The 14270-nt window shown below is 42.3% G+C and overlaps 1 protein-coding gene across 3 annotated transcripts in view; it reads right to left on the reverse strand.

Annotated features, from left to right (window-relative positions):
• The window catches only part of DBT (dihydrolipoamide branched chain transacylase E2), a 28863-nt gene extending 15894 nt beyond the window's left edge, over positions 1–12969 (reverse strand). For 2 of the 3 annotated variants that reach the window (XM_075002481.1, XM_075002482.1), the window contains exons 1-4: positions 12886–12969; positions 7781–7904; positions 7549–7624; positions 6463–6644 (exon numbers count right to left, since the gene is read on the reverse strand). In XM_075002481.1, coding sequence (XP_074858582.1) covers positions 6463–6644; positions 7549–7624; positions 7781–7904; positions 12886–12936 — 433 coding nt within the window. In that variant the 5' untranslated portion in view covers positions 12937–12969. Of the gene's footprint in view, positions 1–6462; positions 6645–7548; positions 7625–7780; positions 7905–12885 lie in introns of those variants that run through there. The other variant, XM_075002484.1, reaches the window with a different exon arrangement.
• Between the last annotated feature and the right edge of the window lie 1301 nt (positions 12970–14270).

Genomic DNA, 14270 nt, shown 5'->3' on the forward strand with positions numbered 1-14270 from the left:
AAATGGGAACAGCTTGTAACTGAAAAGAAACCCCAGTTTTCAGACACTGAGGAGAGAGATTTCTCCACTTTGAATATCTGTAGTTACTGAAGACAAAAACAGCCACCCCTTTTAAAATAGAAGGAACTTGTACTGAGGAACATCCAGAACTTGAACAGTCTTGATGCTGTCTGTGAATTCTGGATTTCTCTGACAGGTAGGCAGCCTGCTGGGAAACTGTTTAGGCAACAGTAACTCATTAGAAAAAGAATTCTATCTGATATAAAAGTGAAAATCTTGAGGCTATGTCTTTGTTTTCTATGTAACTTGTATATATGTTTGCCTTTCCTGATTATTCCATCTTTGAGCCTGTGATTTTTCTCGTCAATAAACTTTATTTTCATTCCAAATGGGTGCCTGCTATACAAAATGCGTAGAGTTCCGGGCTCTCACTGCCCACCCCTCTGCTCTCTGATTTGCTCACCTTGACAATTTTTTTCTGATTTGTCAACTTTGATTACTGTTTTTGGTTCTGTATGCCTTAAATATTCAGTTTGTTCTGGTATGGCTATGGTCTGAAGAAGTGGGTCTGTCCCACGAAAGCTCACTTAATAAATTATTTTGTTAGTCTTTAAAGTGCTACTTGACTGCTTTTTTGTTTTGATAGTATATAGACTAGCACGGCTCCCTCTCTGTTCTGGAAGAATGGTTTCATGGCTTCAGGGTGATGAAACAGAAGAGAACAGTTCAAGTGTCTGGTAATTCAGAACTCAGGAAGGATTTATTTGGGGAGACCTGAGACAAGGAGAATTGTTAGTGCCTTCCTTGAAAAGAATAACTACACTGGTGAGAGCCAAGCAAAGACCTTATGCTTGCAGGCATACTACTGATGTCAGGAAATTGAGCCATAGCTGCATAGCAAAAAGGTGCCCCAGGTTACAAAGCAGGCTGTGAGAAAAGTCATTACTGGTCTGGATGAGCCCAAAACATCAGAGGAAACCTCATAAAAACTGTCAGTTTTGGGACTTTTTAAAAACAATGTTGTACTTTGAAGTAAGCAACTTTGAAGTTATTTTTGCAGTGTAGACACAGCCATATAATTGTTTCTCTTTTGGCAATCATACTGATAGAGTATTTCACTCTATGCTAACAGATTTGGACACTGATCAAAAAATATACAGCTGTGTCAGATACTCCAAATACATTATTTGCCATTATTAAAGTCACTATAGGTTGAATCTCTCTAATCCAGCACTCAGTGTTTCAGCAACATCTGTGGTCTGGCATGATTTCAGTTAGCCACATGTCCACTTATGATAGGTCTGACCAAATTTTCCACAGAATTGTAGAACACTACAACTGAAAGGAACCTTGAGAGGTCATTGAGTCCAGTCCCCTGACCTCAGGGCAGGGCCAAGTACCATCTAGACCATCCCTGATAGATGTCTCTCTAATCTATTCTTAAATATCTCCAGTGATGGAGATTCCACAACCTCCCGAGGCAATTCATTCCAATGGTTAACTACCCTGACAGGAAGTTTTCCTAATGTCCAGCCTAAACTTCCCATGCGGTAGCCCATTGCTTCTTGCTCTATCCTCAGAGGCTAAGAAAAACAATTTTTCTCCGTCCTCCTTGTAACCCTCTTTGAGGTACTTGTAAACCACTAACATGTTCTCTCTCAGTCTTCTCTTTTCTAAACTCAACAAGCCCAATTCTTTCAGTCTTCCCTCATAGCTCATATTCTCCAGGCCTTTAATCATTCTTGTTGCTCTTTCTCCACATCTTTCTTGAAATGTGGTGCCCAAAACTGGACACAACACTCCAATCAGCACAGGATAGAGTGGAAGAATGACTTCTTGTATCTTGCTCATAATACGCCCAGAATCATGTTTGGTTTTTTGCAATATCACATGGTTGACTCATATTTAGCCTGTGGTTCCTTTCTGCAGTACTCCTTACTGACAGTTGCTTCCCATTCTGTATGTGGGAAACTGATTATTCCTTCCTAAGTGGTATACTTTGCATTTATCCTTATTAAACATCATCTTATTTACTTCAGACCATTCCTCTAGTTTGTCCAGATCATTTTGAATGATTATCCTATCCTCCAAAGCAGCTGCAACCCCACCCAACTAGGCGTCATCTGCAAACTTACTAAGCATACTCTTTATGTCTAGTCTTCATGGTCCCATAAAGTTTGTTTCCAACCACCAGTTCTGGCTCTCAGTGTTTTCTGCTGTTATTTAGCTCTAATTTACCCCAAATGTCTCGTAAGAGCTCAGAAAGCAGCGGAAGTACTGGTAATGCTGGTAGACAATATTGCCTCCCATAGTTCGTCAAATTCTCTGGTTCAGCACTGGTCATGTCCCGAGGGTGCTGAACTAGAGAAGTTCAACTTGCAGTACCACATCAAATTCAAAAACCTTATTTGTAAATAAAGATTAAAGTATCTATGTAATATTTACATAAGTTACTGAACAGTAATTATTTTATTTGGAATTCCAGTCAGTCCCTTATATTTTATTCCCTCACATAAAAGATAGCTCAGAAGTGCTTTGTTACAGGTAACAAAGATTCCAGCAATTATAACTGTCCCAGTGTTGAGTTTAGAAGTGCAACTGCTTACTTTGCATTCCCCTGAAATACCGCTCTGCTCTGTTTATTTTTGTAATTCTGTCCAAAACCTTTGGAATCTGAAGAGAGTGTATATTTTGCTATTTGTGGCATTTGCCATCATCATGAAAAGAAAACAAGTACAGTTGTAAATTTACTGTCATATTGCACATAAACCAAATTATAAAATTTGGACTATACAATTTACATAGAATAGATTTTATTACCCTTTTCACAAGTATGTTTCATTACTATGGTTTCACTTGAGACTACTAATGTAGAGATTTAAGGTAATGGTTTTTTACAAAAATCTAAGCCACTGAACATCAGCAGGACTTAGGACTAGTAAATCATTTAGGTTTTTAAAAATATTTCACCCTTACAAGTACAATATAATTATTTAACAAGATTTCAGATCGACCTCTAATATAACCAATGCTTTTATTCCCTTCCAAGGACAGACTAATCCAAATACGAAGACATTACACAAAACTGGACCACTGTTTTACTGTTACCAAGTTCATTACAGAACTGTTCCAATTACCTTACTGAGGCTTCTTTTTCAGTATTCTACTACCCAATGGAAATGCAATCCCTCCTCCGTTATTAAAAAATAAGCTAACATAGGAACATACTTATTACCTAAGAGAAAAACTTGAACCCTTCCTAAAGATCAGACAGAAAGCAAAATGAAAATTATCCATTTTGCCTGAACCAAAACAAATCTATTTTTTGCTCCTAAGACAACCGACATTGACAGTTACAGATAGTCCCCGACTTACAAACGGGTTACGTTCCAAACACCTGGTCATAACTCAATTTGGTCATAAATCAGAAATATCCTTATACTGTAATCCCTCGAGGTATGTGAGGGTCATGCTCCACACAATCCTCAGGTACCTTAAATTTCACATAAGTGGGGGCAAGCATGTGTTGGGGGCCTGGAAGGGGATGGGGGGTTAAGTCCAGGGTGGGTTAGGGAAGAAGGGGTAGTGGGAGGATGCAGTTGAGTTGGGGCTTGGTTGAAGCCACAGCCCTGCATGTAGGGGAGTGTGAGCTGGGGCTGTGGGGGATTGTGGGGGTTGAACAGGGTGAACCAGGGTGGAGGGGTGTAGCTGGGGGGTTAGAGCCTCATGCGCCTACAGCAACTGACAGCTGGAGCCCTGCGTGCACTGGTGGCTGATAGCCCTGTGCATGCCGAGCGGGGTCAGCTGGGGAAGGGAGGGTTGAGCTGGGTGGACGGGGGATTGAATGGAGGTGACCTGGATTTATTAATGACCTGGATGAGGGACTGGATTGCACACTCAGCAAGTTTGCAGATGACACAAAACTAGGGGGAGAGGTAGATACGTTGGAAGGTAGAGGGAGAATCCAGAGTGACCTGGATAAAATGGAGGATTGGGCCAAAAGAAATCTGATACGGTTCAACAAGAAGTGTAGAGTCCTGCACCTGGGGTGGAAGAATCCCAAGCATTGTTATAGGCTGGGGACCGACTGGCTCAGAAGCAGTATGATGGAAAAGTACCTAGGGGTTATGGTAGATGAAAGGCTGATATGAGTAAACAGTTTGCCCTTGTAGCCAAGAAGGCTCATGGCAGACTAAGGGGCATCAGGAGGAGCATTTCGAGCAGATCTAGAGAAGTGGTTGTTCCCCTCTATTTGGCACTGGTGAGGCCACATATGGAACACTGTGTCCAGTTTTGGGCCGCCCAGTATAAAAAGGATGTAGATGTGCTGGAGCAGGTTCAGCAGAGGGCAGCCAAAATGATTAAGGGGCTGGAGCACAAGACCTATGAGGACAGGGTGAGGGATTTGGGCTTGTTTAGTTTACAGAAGAGAAGACTTAGGAATGATTTAATAGCAGGCTACATCTTCCTGAAGCGGAGCTCTAAAGAGGAGGGTGAGAAACTGTTCTCAGTGGTGTCAGGTGGCAGAACAAGGAGTAATAGTCTGAAGTTGAAGAGGGAGAGGTGTAGGTTACAGATTAGGAAAAACTACTTTACCAGGAGGGTGGTGAAGCACTGGAATGCGTTGCCTAGAGAGGTGATGGATTCTCCATCCCTCGAGGTTTTTAAGTCCTGGCTTGGCACGGTCGTGGCTGGGATTAGTTAGTGGGGGTTGATCCTGCTTGAAGCAGGGGGCTTGACTAGATGACCTCCTGAGGTCCCTTCCAGCCCTATGATTCTAAGATTCTATGAACCAGGGCGGGGGTGGTTTGAGCTGGTGGGGGGATAGAGCCACTGAGCATGCCAGTGGCAGCTGACAGCCGGAGCTTCAAGCACAGGAGGGAAGGGTTGAGCCAGGCGGGGGGGGCGTGACTGGTAGGTGCACCGGGGCAGGGTGCTTGAGTGGAGGGGGGTTGGAGCCTCGCCGGGGGATGGGAGCCAGACCCCCAGGCATGGATTGAAGTCAAGCCCTATGCATAAGGGGGTGAGCTGGGGCCATGGGGGGGTTGAGCCAGGCAGGGGAGGGGTTGAATGGGGTGCACCAAGGTGGGTGCTTGAGCTGGGGGCAGATTGCAGCCCTGCGTGTGCTGAGCCAGCTGCATGGGGGGAGTGATCTGTGGCCACATGGTGGGCTGGAGGGGTTGGGTCCAGGTCCACGGGGGTTGGGGTGGGTGTGGAGCAGTAGAGGCCCAGGTGTTCAGGGTGGGGGGTTGGGGCACAGGGGTTGGAGCCAGGTCTGTGGAGGTTGGAAGGGAGCCCTGGGCATGCCGGTGGAGCCCCCTGCTGGGGGAGGTGAGCTGGGGCACGGTGTGGGGAGGTGAGCTGGAGGTTGGTTTTAAGTATGAATGGTCATAAGTTGATGTGTTTGTAAGTCGGGGACCGCCTGTATTCAGAGACCGATCACAAATAAATACATCTTCCTCTGAAAATTGTTTTTAAAAATTCTATATGGAAGCCTAAATACTGATCCTTACTCAATAAACATTACACACAGCCCTCCCAACCACACAAATCCCAGAAAAGCTACATAAGCAGGATATACAGAGAAAAACTCCTAACTGAATTCCTGGCTCAAGCGAAGTCAATGGAAAAACTCCCACTGACTTCACAGAGACAGAATTTCATCCTTAATCTTCAGGAATGTAGGGTCATTTGCCATGCACCCCCACTCCCATCGCTATCTCTTGGACTAAATGGCCATGGCTACACTACCCCCCGCCAGAAGGGGCATGTAAATTAGAGATGTTCGAAAACGTAAATGAGGCGCTGGTATGAATATTCAATGCCTCATTTGCATAAAGGTAGCCACCTAGCCTGTTAAAAGTGCTGATTTCCAAATAAAAATAGCCATGTACCCGTCGTTCCTTCGAAAAGTTGCCCTGATTTCAAAAGCACCCTTCTTCCCCCCAAAAAGGGGTAGTGTAGCCATGGAAAATATTTACAAGAATGCAAAACTGCCAGTAAATAATTACAGTGTTGTGGCTGATTTTAAAAGCACAAACTCGCTGCAGCCCAAAGTTTTGCTTCTCAGAGCAATTCATACATTCCCATTGTGCAGATATAACATTGTTTAGTTATTGTATAGGATATCAAGTTGCATGCTTCTGTGTACAGTGGAGCTAATACAGGTTTTGTGGGAACTGATTTTGAATGGTCTAAGTCAAAATTTTCAAACTCTACCACCACCCGTGTCAGCTTTTTTCCTAAATAAAAAGAGTGAAGAGAATTTTGATAATATTTAAATACATACATCACTGTTTTACCTTGTGTGGATTCTTTTATACAGAAGTTAAGTTTTATACGTTTTTTTCAATTTATTTTCTACAAAAAAATATAATCTCAATTTTGAACTCCCCAAAATACTTGGATAGTTTTACAACAAAAAAATAAATTAACATGCAAGAGGAAAAGTATTTACAATACCTTTCAGGGCATCAGTTTCTATATCCACTAATGGTTTTCCAACATACGCAATTTCATCTAGATTATAATGGAGTTTTCTAATGATTCCATCATAACGACTAGTGATAGTAACAGAAGCTTTATCACTTTGTACTTCACAGATGCTATCAAACTGAGACACGCTATCACCTTCTTTTACATACCTATCAGGGTAAAAGATAGGCTTACATAGCACATGATAAGAGCAAAATCATACTGGCTTAATGTATTATTTTAATATACTCAATTATGAAGAATAGTATAATGTACGGCATTGTTTAAAATGTGAATGTATCTTTTGCATACCTCTTGTCATCCTACAGGTAGGAGAAATATCTTTGATATTCAAAATGTTACCATGACTTGAGATTCAGACCCACAATACATGTTTTTATCATGTTAGCACAAATATTTTCTTTGATAGCGTACAAACCATTTCTAACTAAGAGCCTCATGTTCGGCAAGGAAGGTATGTTTGTTTAATTAATTAATTAATTAATTCACAGCACAGCTTGATCTGATCCTCACAACATGAGTAAATGACAGTGAGGCTCTGAAGTTGGAGAGCGTGCCTTGTATTACAAAAGTACACTTCTCCACCTGACACACAGCAAAATGTATTCTGTCTGTCTTCCCCTTAGTGGAGCCTCCAATTCTGTTAAATCAATTTACCACTGAGGTTTTGTGAATGATTTCTGTGCTAGGTGCTTCCTTTTAAATGGGAGTTATGGTTCTAAGTGGATCTTTACTAGCCAGAATCTCCTTTTGAGTATTCAGCCTAATGCATGTGGCCCAGTCTTAATCTTCTTGAATGCCAAGAACAGTCATTGTAAAGGGTAGGAAGAATACTACCTACAGCTGGGACCACACCTGAAACAATCCATGATGAGCCAGAATAACAGAATATTAAATTTAGATTATCCAGGGTATGGGTCTTCCAAATGTGGGCAGTATCAAAAGAGCCTACACTGGTACCGCTCAAAGGTTATTCACAATCTATTCATAATTAATGTAGACACTAAAACATTTTAAAATTTCTAAGTATGTTAGTAAGAAAATTAAACATACCATTCTTTCACAGTCACCTCTGTAATTCCTTCTCCAATATCAGAGAGTTTGAATTGGACAATTTGGCCTTTTGAAACTTGAAACAGATAATAGGACAAAAATACCAAGTTAAATATTAAATCTAAAATACACCAAATATATTAGATTATGTACTACTAATTAGACACAAATTAGACACAGACTACTGATATAACAAATGCAAAATAAATCAGTTAAATATGCATATACTTACTAGCAGACGTTCTGAACAATCTGTGTTGATGACTAAACTTGGATGCTGATTTATGAAAGATGCTCATGTATTTTGACACGATAAAGTGAACACTGATACACGATCTAGTACGGTGAACAGAGATCTGGAGGAAAAAAGTCTTAAGTATTAAAAAAATAGTGTCTTACAGCTGAAAACATTCTATAATGTACACAGAGGCTAAATTAGTACAATCTTTATACAACACTTGGGTGATCAAACATCAAATTTTGTCCTCACTAATGAACAAGAATCATGACTAGATTTGGCATCAGATATATAGCTGCTACTGTTTCTAAGCAAATGGTAAATAAATTACCAAGATCACACACACACAAAACACAGATACAACCATTTGAAATATTCATACGCAAAATGCATGCCAGAGAGACTTTTTAGGGTGAGGAAAAAATATGTGCGTTTTCCTTTGTCATCATAGCAATCACAGATTGATCAAAGGTACTAATTAGAAAACAATTGATCTTAGAGGGCACAAACAATTGTCCTTCAACTCCCATTAAAATAATTTAAGATAGGCACATTCCTTCAGGTAATTAGTTCACATCAACTTTATTTAAGTACTTTATCTTTAGGCTATGTCTAAACTGCAGACTTCTGTCAGGAACCTGGAGGTTTCCCGACAGAAGTCTGCCATGTTGGTAGTGTTTTGATGACACCCCTTCCTCCTTGTGGAATAAGGAAGACTGGGATGTCTCAGAAGAGGGGTTTTCCCCAACATGTGGCCTTATGTCACTGGGCCAAATGTCGGGAAAGCCTCTCCCGACAGAACTGTCAACAGGAGATATGCATGTGCATTGCACAATTTGCATATCTTTTGCCAACAGTTCTCACCAATCTAGACATAGCCCTCAGGTATAATTTGCAGGTTTTCTTTAGATATTAAATTATATTCAGTCCATAATTTAATTCAGGAGCTCCTGTTAGTATATAAACTTCTTCACTATAAAGGCATCATATAGTTGCAGCAGCAGTAATTTTGGATAATAGCCTCAGGGCCAAAAATGCTCCCAGTGAAGTTAATGTGTATCTTATCACTGACCTCAATGGCAGTTACAGCAAGTCAGAGACAGAAACAGATTTTATGTATTATGAAATATTTTTATTTAATCATGGTGTTATGTTGTCTAAGCAGGATCCAGAAACCTAACATAAAAGACTTTACATAAATTAACTGCTGAGATTTACTACAAAACAAAAATCAAAACTCAGGTGCAACAATGTACTTCAAGCAGACCAAACTGGCAAATTTACAAGTGATCTTCTTAGAGGATCCAGAAAACAGGATACTTGTGTGGGAAAGTTTGCAATTACGTGTTTTAATTTAAAATATTTTATGTTCTGGTTCAGTCAAATAGAAAAGCATATTTATTCCCCACAGACTGGTGGTCCCCAAACTTTTCTCCTCATGCCTCCCCTTACAGGCAATAGATTTTTACTATGTGTCTGTGCTTAAAAAGTGTCTGTGCTTCCTCTCTCCTGATGCTAGGAGTGGGGAGGAAGGGCTGAGAGCAGGGACTCAGGGATGAGCGGCATCCAGAACAAGGCTGGAGTGGAACTGGGGACAATGAAGTGCTGGTGGCATTCCCTGCCCCTTACGACTTCTCATGGTGGTACCCTCCACAGTTTGGGACCACTGCTATAGACAAAGCATATTAAACTTCGACCACAGACTGGGAAAGAATTTAATTTTATGTTGTGCCTTTTATATGGAAGGTAATCCAGAATATTATGCTATATGAAATTAGGTACTGTTCATTTATCTTATGCATATTAGTATATACAATTTGATCGGATTTATAAATACCTTTAACTGTTTCATTCCTTTTCAGAAACAAACATTTATGTAGCACAGGCTAATTTTAACAACTTTCCAATGTCCTTTCCAGTTACCTTTTAGCTACTTATTGAGAGTCTTTGTTGAACCAGAATGAATATTTTTCTAACTCTTCCCTTTCTGCCTATTTTCATGATAAAATTTCAGCAAAATATTATCAAACTACAGCAGCTCTCATTTTATGAAAGTATTTAAAATTGATGGCAAATTAGATTGCATTAATGAAGTCTGAATGACTTTTCTTCCTTGATTTGTTGGTGCAGGGGAGGGGATGGTTGGGTTACATGTTTATATCTCTCCAATGAGATCATGGCTACACTGTTTGCTCAATAAGTGGTACTCATTCAGAACATAAACTCTTATTGCTTTATAAAACCCTAATCTGGAAAATTACCAGTATTTAATGGAATAAAGGATCACAAGCAGCAGCCTCAAATGTCTGAACTATTACTGAATTTGATGCTTCATTAATGCTTTTCATTTGCTTTTAACAGTAGGTAACCACCGAAGACAGCAGATTAGTAGTGTCACTACCAAAAACCCAGAACTGGTTTTGGTACCAAGGGTATCAAGCTGACATTTGTAGAAATAATTTAAAAGTACTGCAGTGTTTTAAAGTTGCCTTTGATTTTTAATACTATACATTCTTTACTAAAAAACTTGGTGAGTTAACATACTAAATGAATCATCTAGTACACAGTCTGTTTACACAGTAAAGTATTCTTTTCTTAACAGTTCAAATCCACAGATTAAAGATGCTGGTAATTTCAGTGCAGAATATTATTATAGCAATATGAAAAGGAAGCAGCCTGATTAAGACGAAAATGAGAACAAGAGTAAACAAAATAGCTGCAGTTTTAAAAATGCTTTGATAATTACAGTGACTTGAATATTGTCAAAAATGGGTGATTGTGAAACTGTCTACTGAGAATGGTCACAAAAATCATTTATTACAATGCATTAATGAATCCCAAATGAGAGGAAAAAATTAATAGGTCTGTGACTAGATGGAAGTGGGACATAGCAGGGAAAAAAGTAATATCCACTTCTCTGACAAAACAGGACAGATATTAATTTTGGCTATGGTTACACTAACCCGAACTGCTGGCAGCAGTATACAAACAGGCCATCTCTAAAATGCAAATAGTTGCTCATTTGCATATTGCTTGCCAGCAGAGGCTGCTGCCAGCGAAAAAAAGCAGAGTAAACATGGTTCTGCCAGTGGAATCCCACCCAACCCCTTTGTCGACACTCTCTGATGCCTGATTTTTTCCAGGCATAAGAGGCTGTCAACAATGGGGGGGGCTTGCCAGCACAATCACATTTACATTGCTTTTCTTCTGCCGGCAGCAGCCTCTGCAGGTGAGCAATTATGCAAATAAGCATCACTTGCATACTCCTGCCAGCAGTTTGGGTCAGTGTAACCATAGCCTTAAATGGTTTTTCAGTTGAAAAATCTTACATTTTCATTTTTGTGAACTTCCACACAACAGCAAACATATGCTCCCATACCAACACTAATATATTGTAACATGAAAGTTACAATACAGACAACTGCAAGTACTGAGCATCATTTTGCAAAAGCATTTTTAACTACCAAGATTAGTTTTATTAAAAGCAGGCTGCTTAATCACCTCCCAGTAAACTGAGAGGCTGCTTATTCTAGATCTTTGGAGCTACAAACATAATGTGGTTGTGATGCCATGGCTGTGTCTACACGTGCCCCAAACTTCGAAATGGCCATTTGCATGGCCATTTCGAAGTTTACTAATGAAGCGCTGAAATGCATATTCAGCGCTTCATTAGCATGCGGGCGGCAGCGGCGCTTCGAAATTGACGAACCTTGCCGCCGCGCGGCGCGTCCAAACTGGGCTCCTTTTCGAAAGGACGCCACCTTCTTCGAAGTCCCCTTATTCCCATGAGCTCATGGGAATAAGGGGACTTCGAAGTAGGCGGGGCCCTTTCGAAAAGGAGCCCCGTCTGGACGCGCCGTGCGGCGGCAAGGCTCGTCAATTTCGAAGCGCCGCTGCCGCCCGCATGCTAATGAAGCGCTGAATATGCATTTCAGCGCTTCATTAGTAAACTTCGAAATGGCCATGCAAATGGCCATTTCGAAGTTTGGGGCACGTGTAGACACAGCCCATGACACATACAGGGGGACCACGTGAAAAAGATATGGAGTAAGAGTACTTTGGTGTGGCTTGGATATACATATTAAGAAGAGAGTTGACATCTTGTGGGATATAGAGATAATACAAGAGGACAATTACACAGGAAGGAACATAGCTCAGTGGTTTGAGCCCTGACCTGCTAAACCCTGGGTTGTGAGTTCAGTGCTTGAGGGGGCCATTTAGGGATCTGGGGCAAATAGTTTTTTTTTTTTTTTAATTTAAAAAAAAAAGGGAATGGTGCTTGGTCCTGCCCAAAATGCACAGGACTAGACTCAATGACCTTCCAAGGTCCCTTCCAGCTCCATGAGATGTATATATCCTTATAAAAACATGAAGGTTACCTAACAAAAGTACAGCTGTCTTATGCGAATGTGCATTTTAGATATGAATTTCCCCAGAGGTTTTGCATATTGAACAGATATGGAATGGACGTTAGGGAAATATCTGTACTGGATGCCTGGGCCAGGTTACATTGAAGTGAGGAGAAGTTTGCATTAGGATGTCTAGGCTGGACGGCACTGACAAAGAACTGCACTGGGGTGTCTGGGCCAAGAGCTATGTCAAGGGACAGGTCAGCACAGGGCAGTCTTGGACGTGGGCTATGACGCAAGGATGGGTCTCGAATGGGGGACCCTGGGGTGTCAGAGATGGGTCTGCACTGAGGTGTCTGGATCAGGGACCCTGGGGTGTTGAGGACAGGTTTGCACGGAAGTGTTTGGAACAGGGGCTGTGGGAAAAGTCAGGTCCACACTAGGGCATCTGGGCCAAGTCCGCACCGGGGGCTCTGAGGTGTCGGGGACAGGATCCGATAGGGCGGGGCTGGGGGCTCCGAGGTGTCGGGGACAGGCCCGCGCCGCGCTCTAGGCTGGGAACACGTCCGCACTGGGGAACGGAGGCAGGGGGCTGCAGGGGTATCTCCACTAAGGCCCCCCCACCCGCTCCCCAGCGAGAGCAGGAGGCGCCAAAGACAACAGCTCCCAGACGCGTCCGCGCGCCACAGAAGGCGAAGGAGCATGGGCTGTCCGTCCCCTCCTGGGCTTCAGGCACCCCGCTCCCCTTACCAGGCGCCCCGCAGTCCCCGACCAGCTCCGCAGCGCCCTCACTGCCGCCATCTTCACCAGGAGAGAGACCCCCACCTCATTGTGGTCCGCACACACCTCCCACATATCAACCAATCAGAAGGCAGTATCGGACATAACAGCCAATCAGAGGACAGCGGACTAGCCCTTTCCCCCCTCCCTCTTTATTATTGCAGCCACTGAGTGGTCGAGGGAGTGGCAATATCGGCATGCGGCAGTTTGGACGTGTGGCGCTTTGTAGCTCGGCGCGGTCGCAAAGCTAAGAGGAGTGAGGTTGGTACCGCTAAGCGGGGGTGGTGCAGGAAGGAGCCGCGCCAGCTTCAAACGGGCCTCCCCACTCTTCCCCCAAGTGGATTTACAGCGCTTCGGTAACGTTCACCTGTGCCAGCCCACGCCCATGGTTATACCACCCACCACTGGTGGCCACGCTACAGTCTTCCCCAGTATTTTTTGCATCGATTGAAGAACCTGCAACAATGCTGTTAACAAACGTGAGGCGGAAGGGGAACGCTGTTTTTTTTCCCCATCTTTCAGTTTTACAGATTTGAGCCACTAATCAATAGGTACAAAACTGTCAGACTGAAATGTTATTGTAAAATGGAATTTTCGCTTTATATGTAATCAAGTACGTTAAAAGATCATCAGATAAAGCTGATAGTTCTCACTGTTCATTTTAGCTTAACTCCTGAAATTTTATTCATATATTGATATTTAACTCAATGCTGTCTAAGTAGAGCCCTGCAATCTGTATATAGCTGCATGGGCTGACTGCTTTTGTGGATTGTGGCTGGATGCAGGTCCAAATTTTACATAGAAAGTAGTGAAAATCTACATCTGAGGATTATTTTTGCAGGTCATGGACTGAATGCAGATGTAAGTTTTGTTTCTGTGCAGGGGTGTATCTTGCAGCATTCACAAAAATGGAAAATGCACTCTATCAAAATTGTCTGTGTCTGCACACAGTGTCAGTGTATGGGTTCCTAATGTGGATGCAGTTACATTGATGTAAATGTGCTTATAACAACATAGTTTATTTCTGTCAAGGAAGAGGAATAAGCCATATGAGTAGAAGCAGTTTCACACTAGTATAACTGCATTCAAACTACAGGTTGTATTGATAACTATTGCATTAAAAAAATCACACATACATACATAATTACAGTAGAGCCCTGATTTATGTGGGGGGTTTGTGTTCTTGGAACCCCACATAAGTCAAATTTTCCAGGCAACTGGGGGCAGTTCCTGGTAGGTTTCCTGGCTTCAATCAGTGGGGGAGCCCTGCTTGTTGGAGCTGGACTACTGACCCCTGCACCGGCTGTTGTCAGTTTCCTGTCTCCCAGACTGGCAGGAAGCCAGGAACCAGGCCC

Source organism: Carettochelys insculpta, chromosome 9 (genome assembly GCF_033958435.1).
Source record: "Carettochelys insculpta isolate YL-2023 chromosome 9, ASM3395843v1, whole genome shotgun sequence".
NCBI classification, from domain to species: domain Eukaryota; kingdom Metazoa; phylum Chordata; order Testudines; family Carettochelyidae; genus Carettochelys; species Carettochelys insculpta.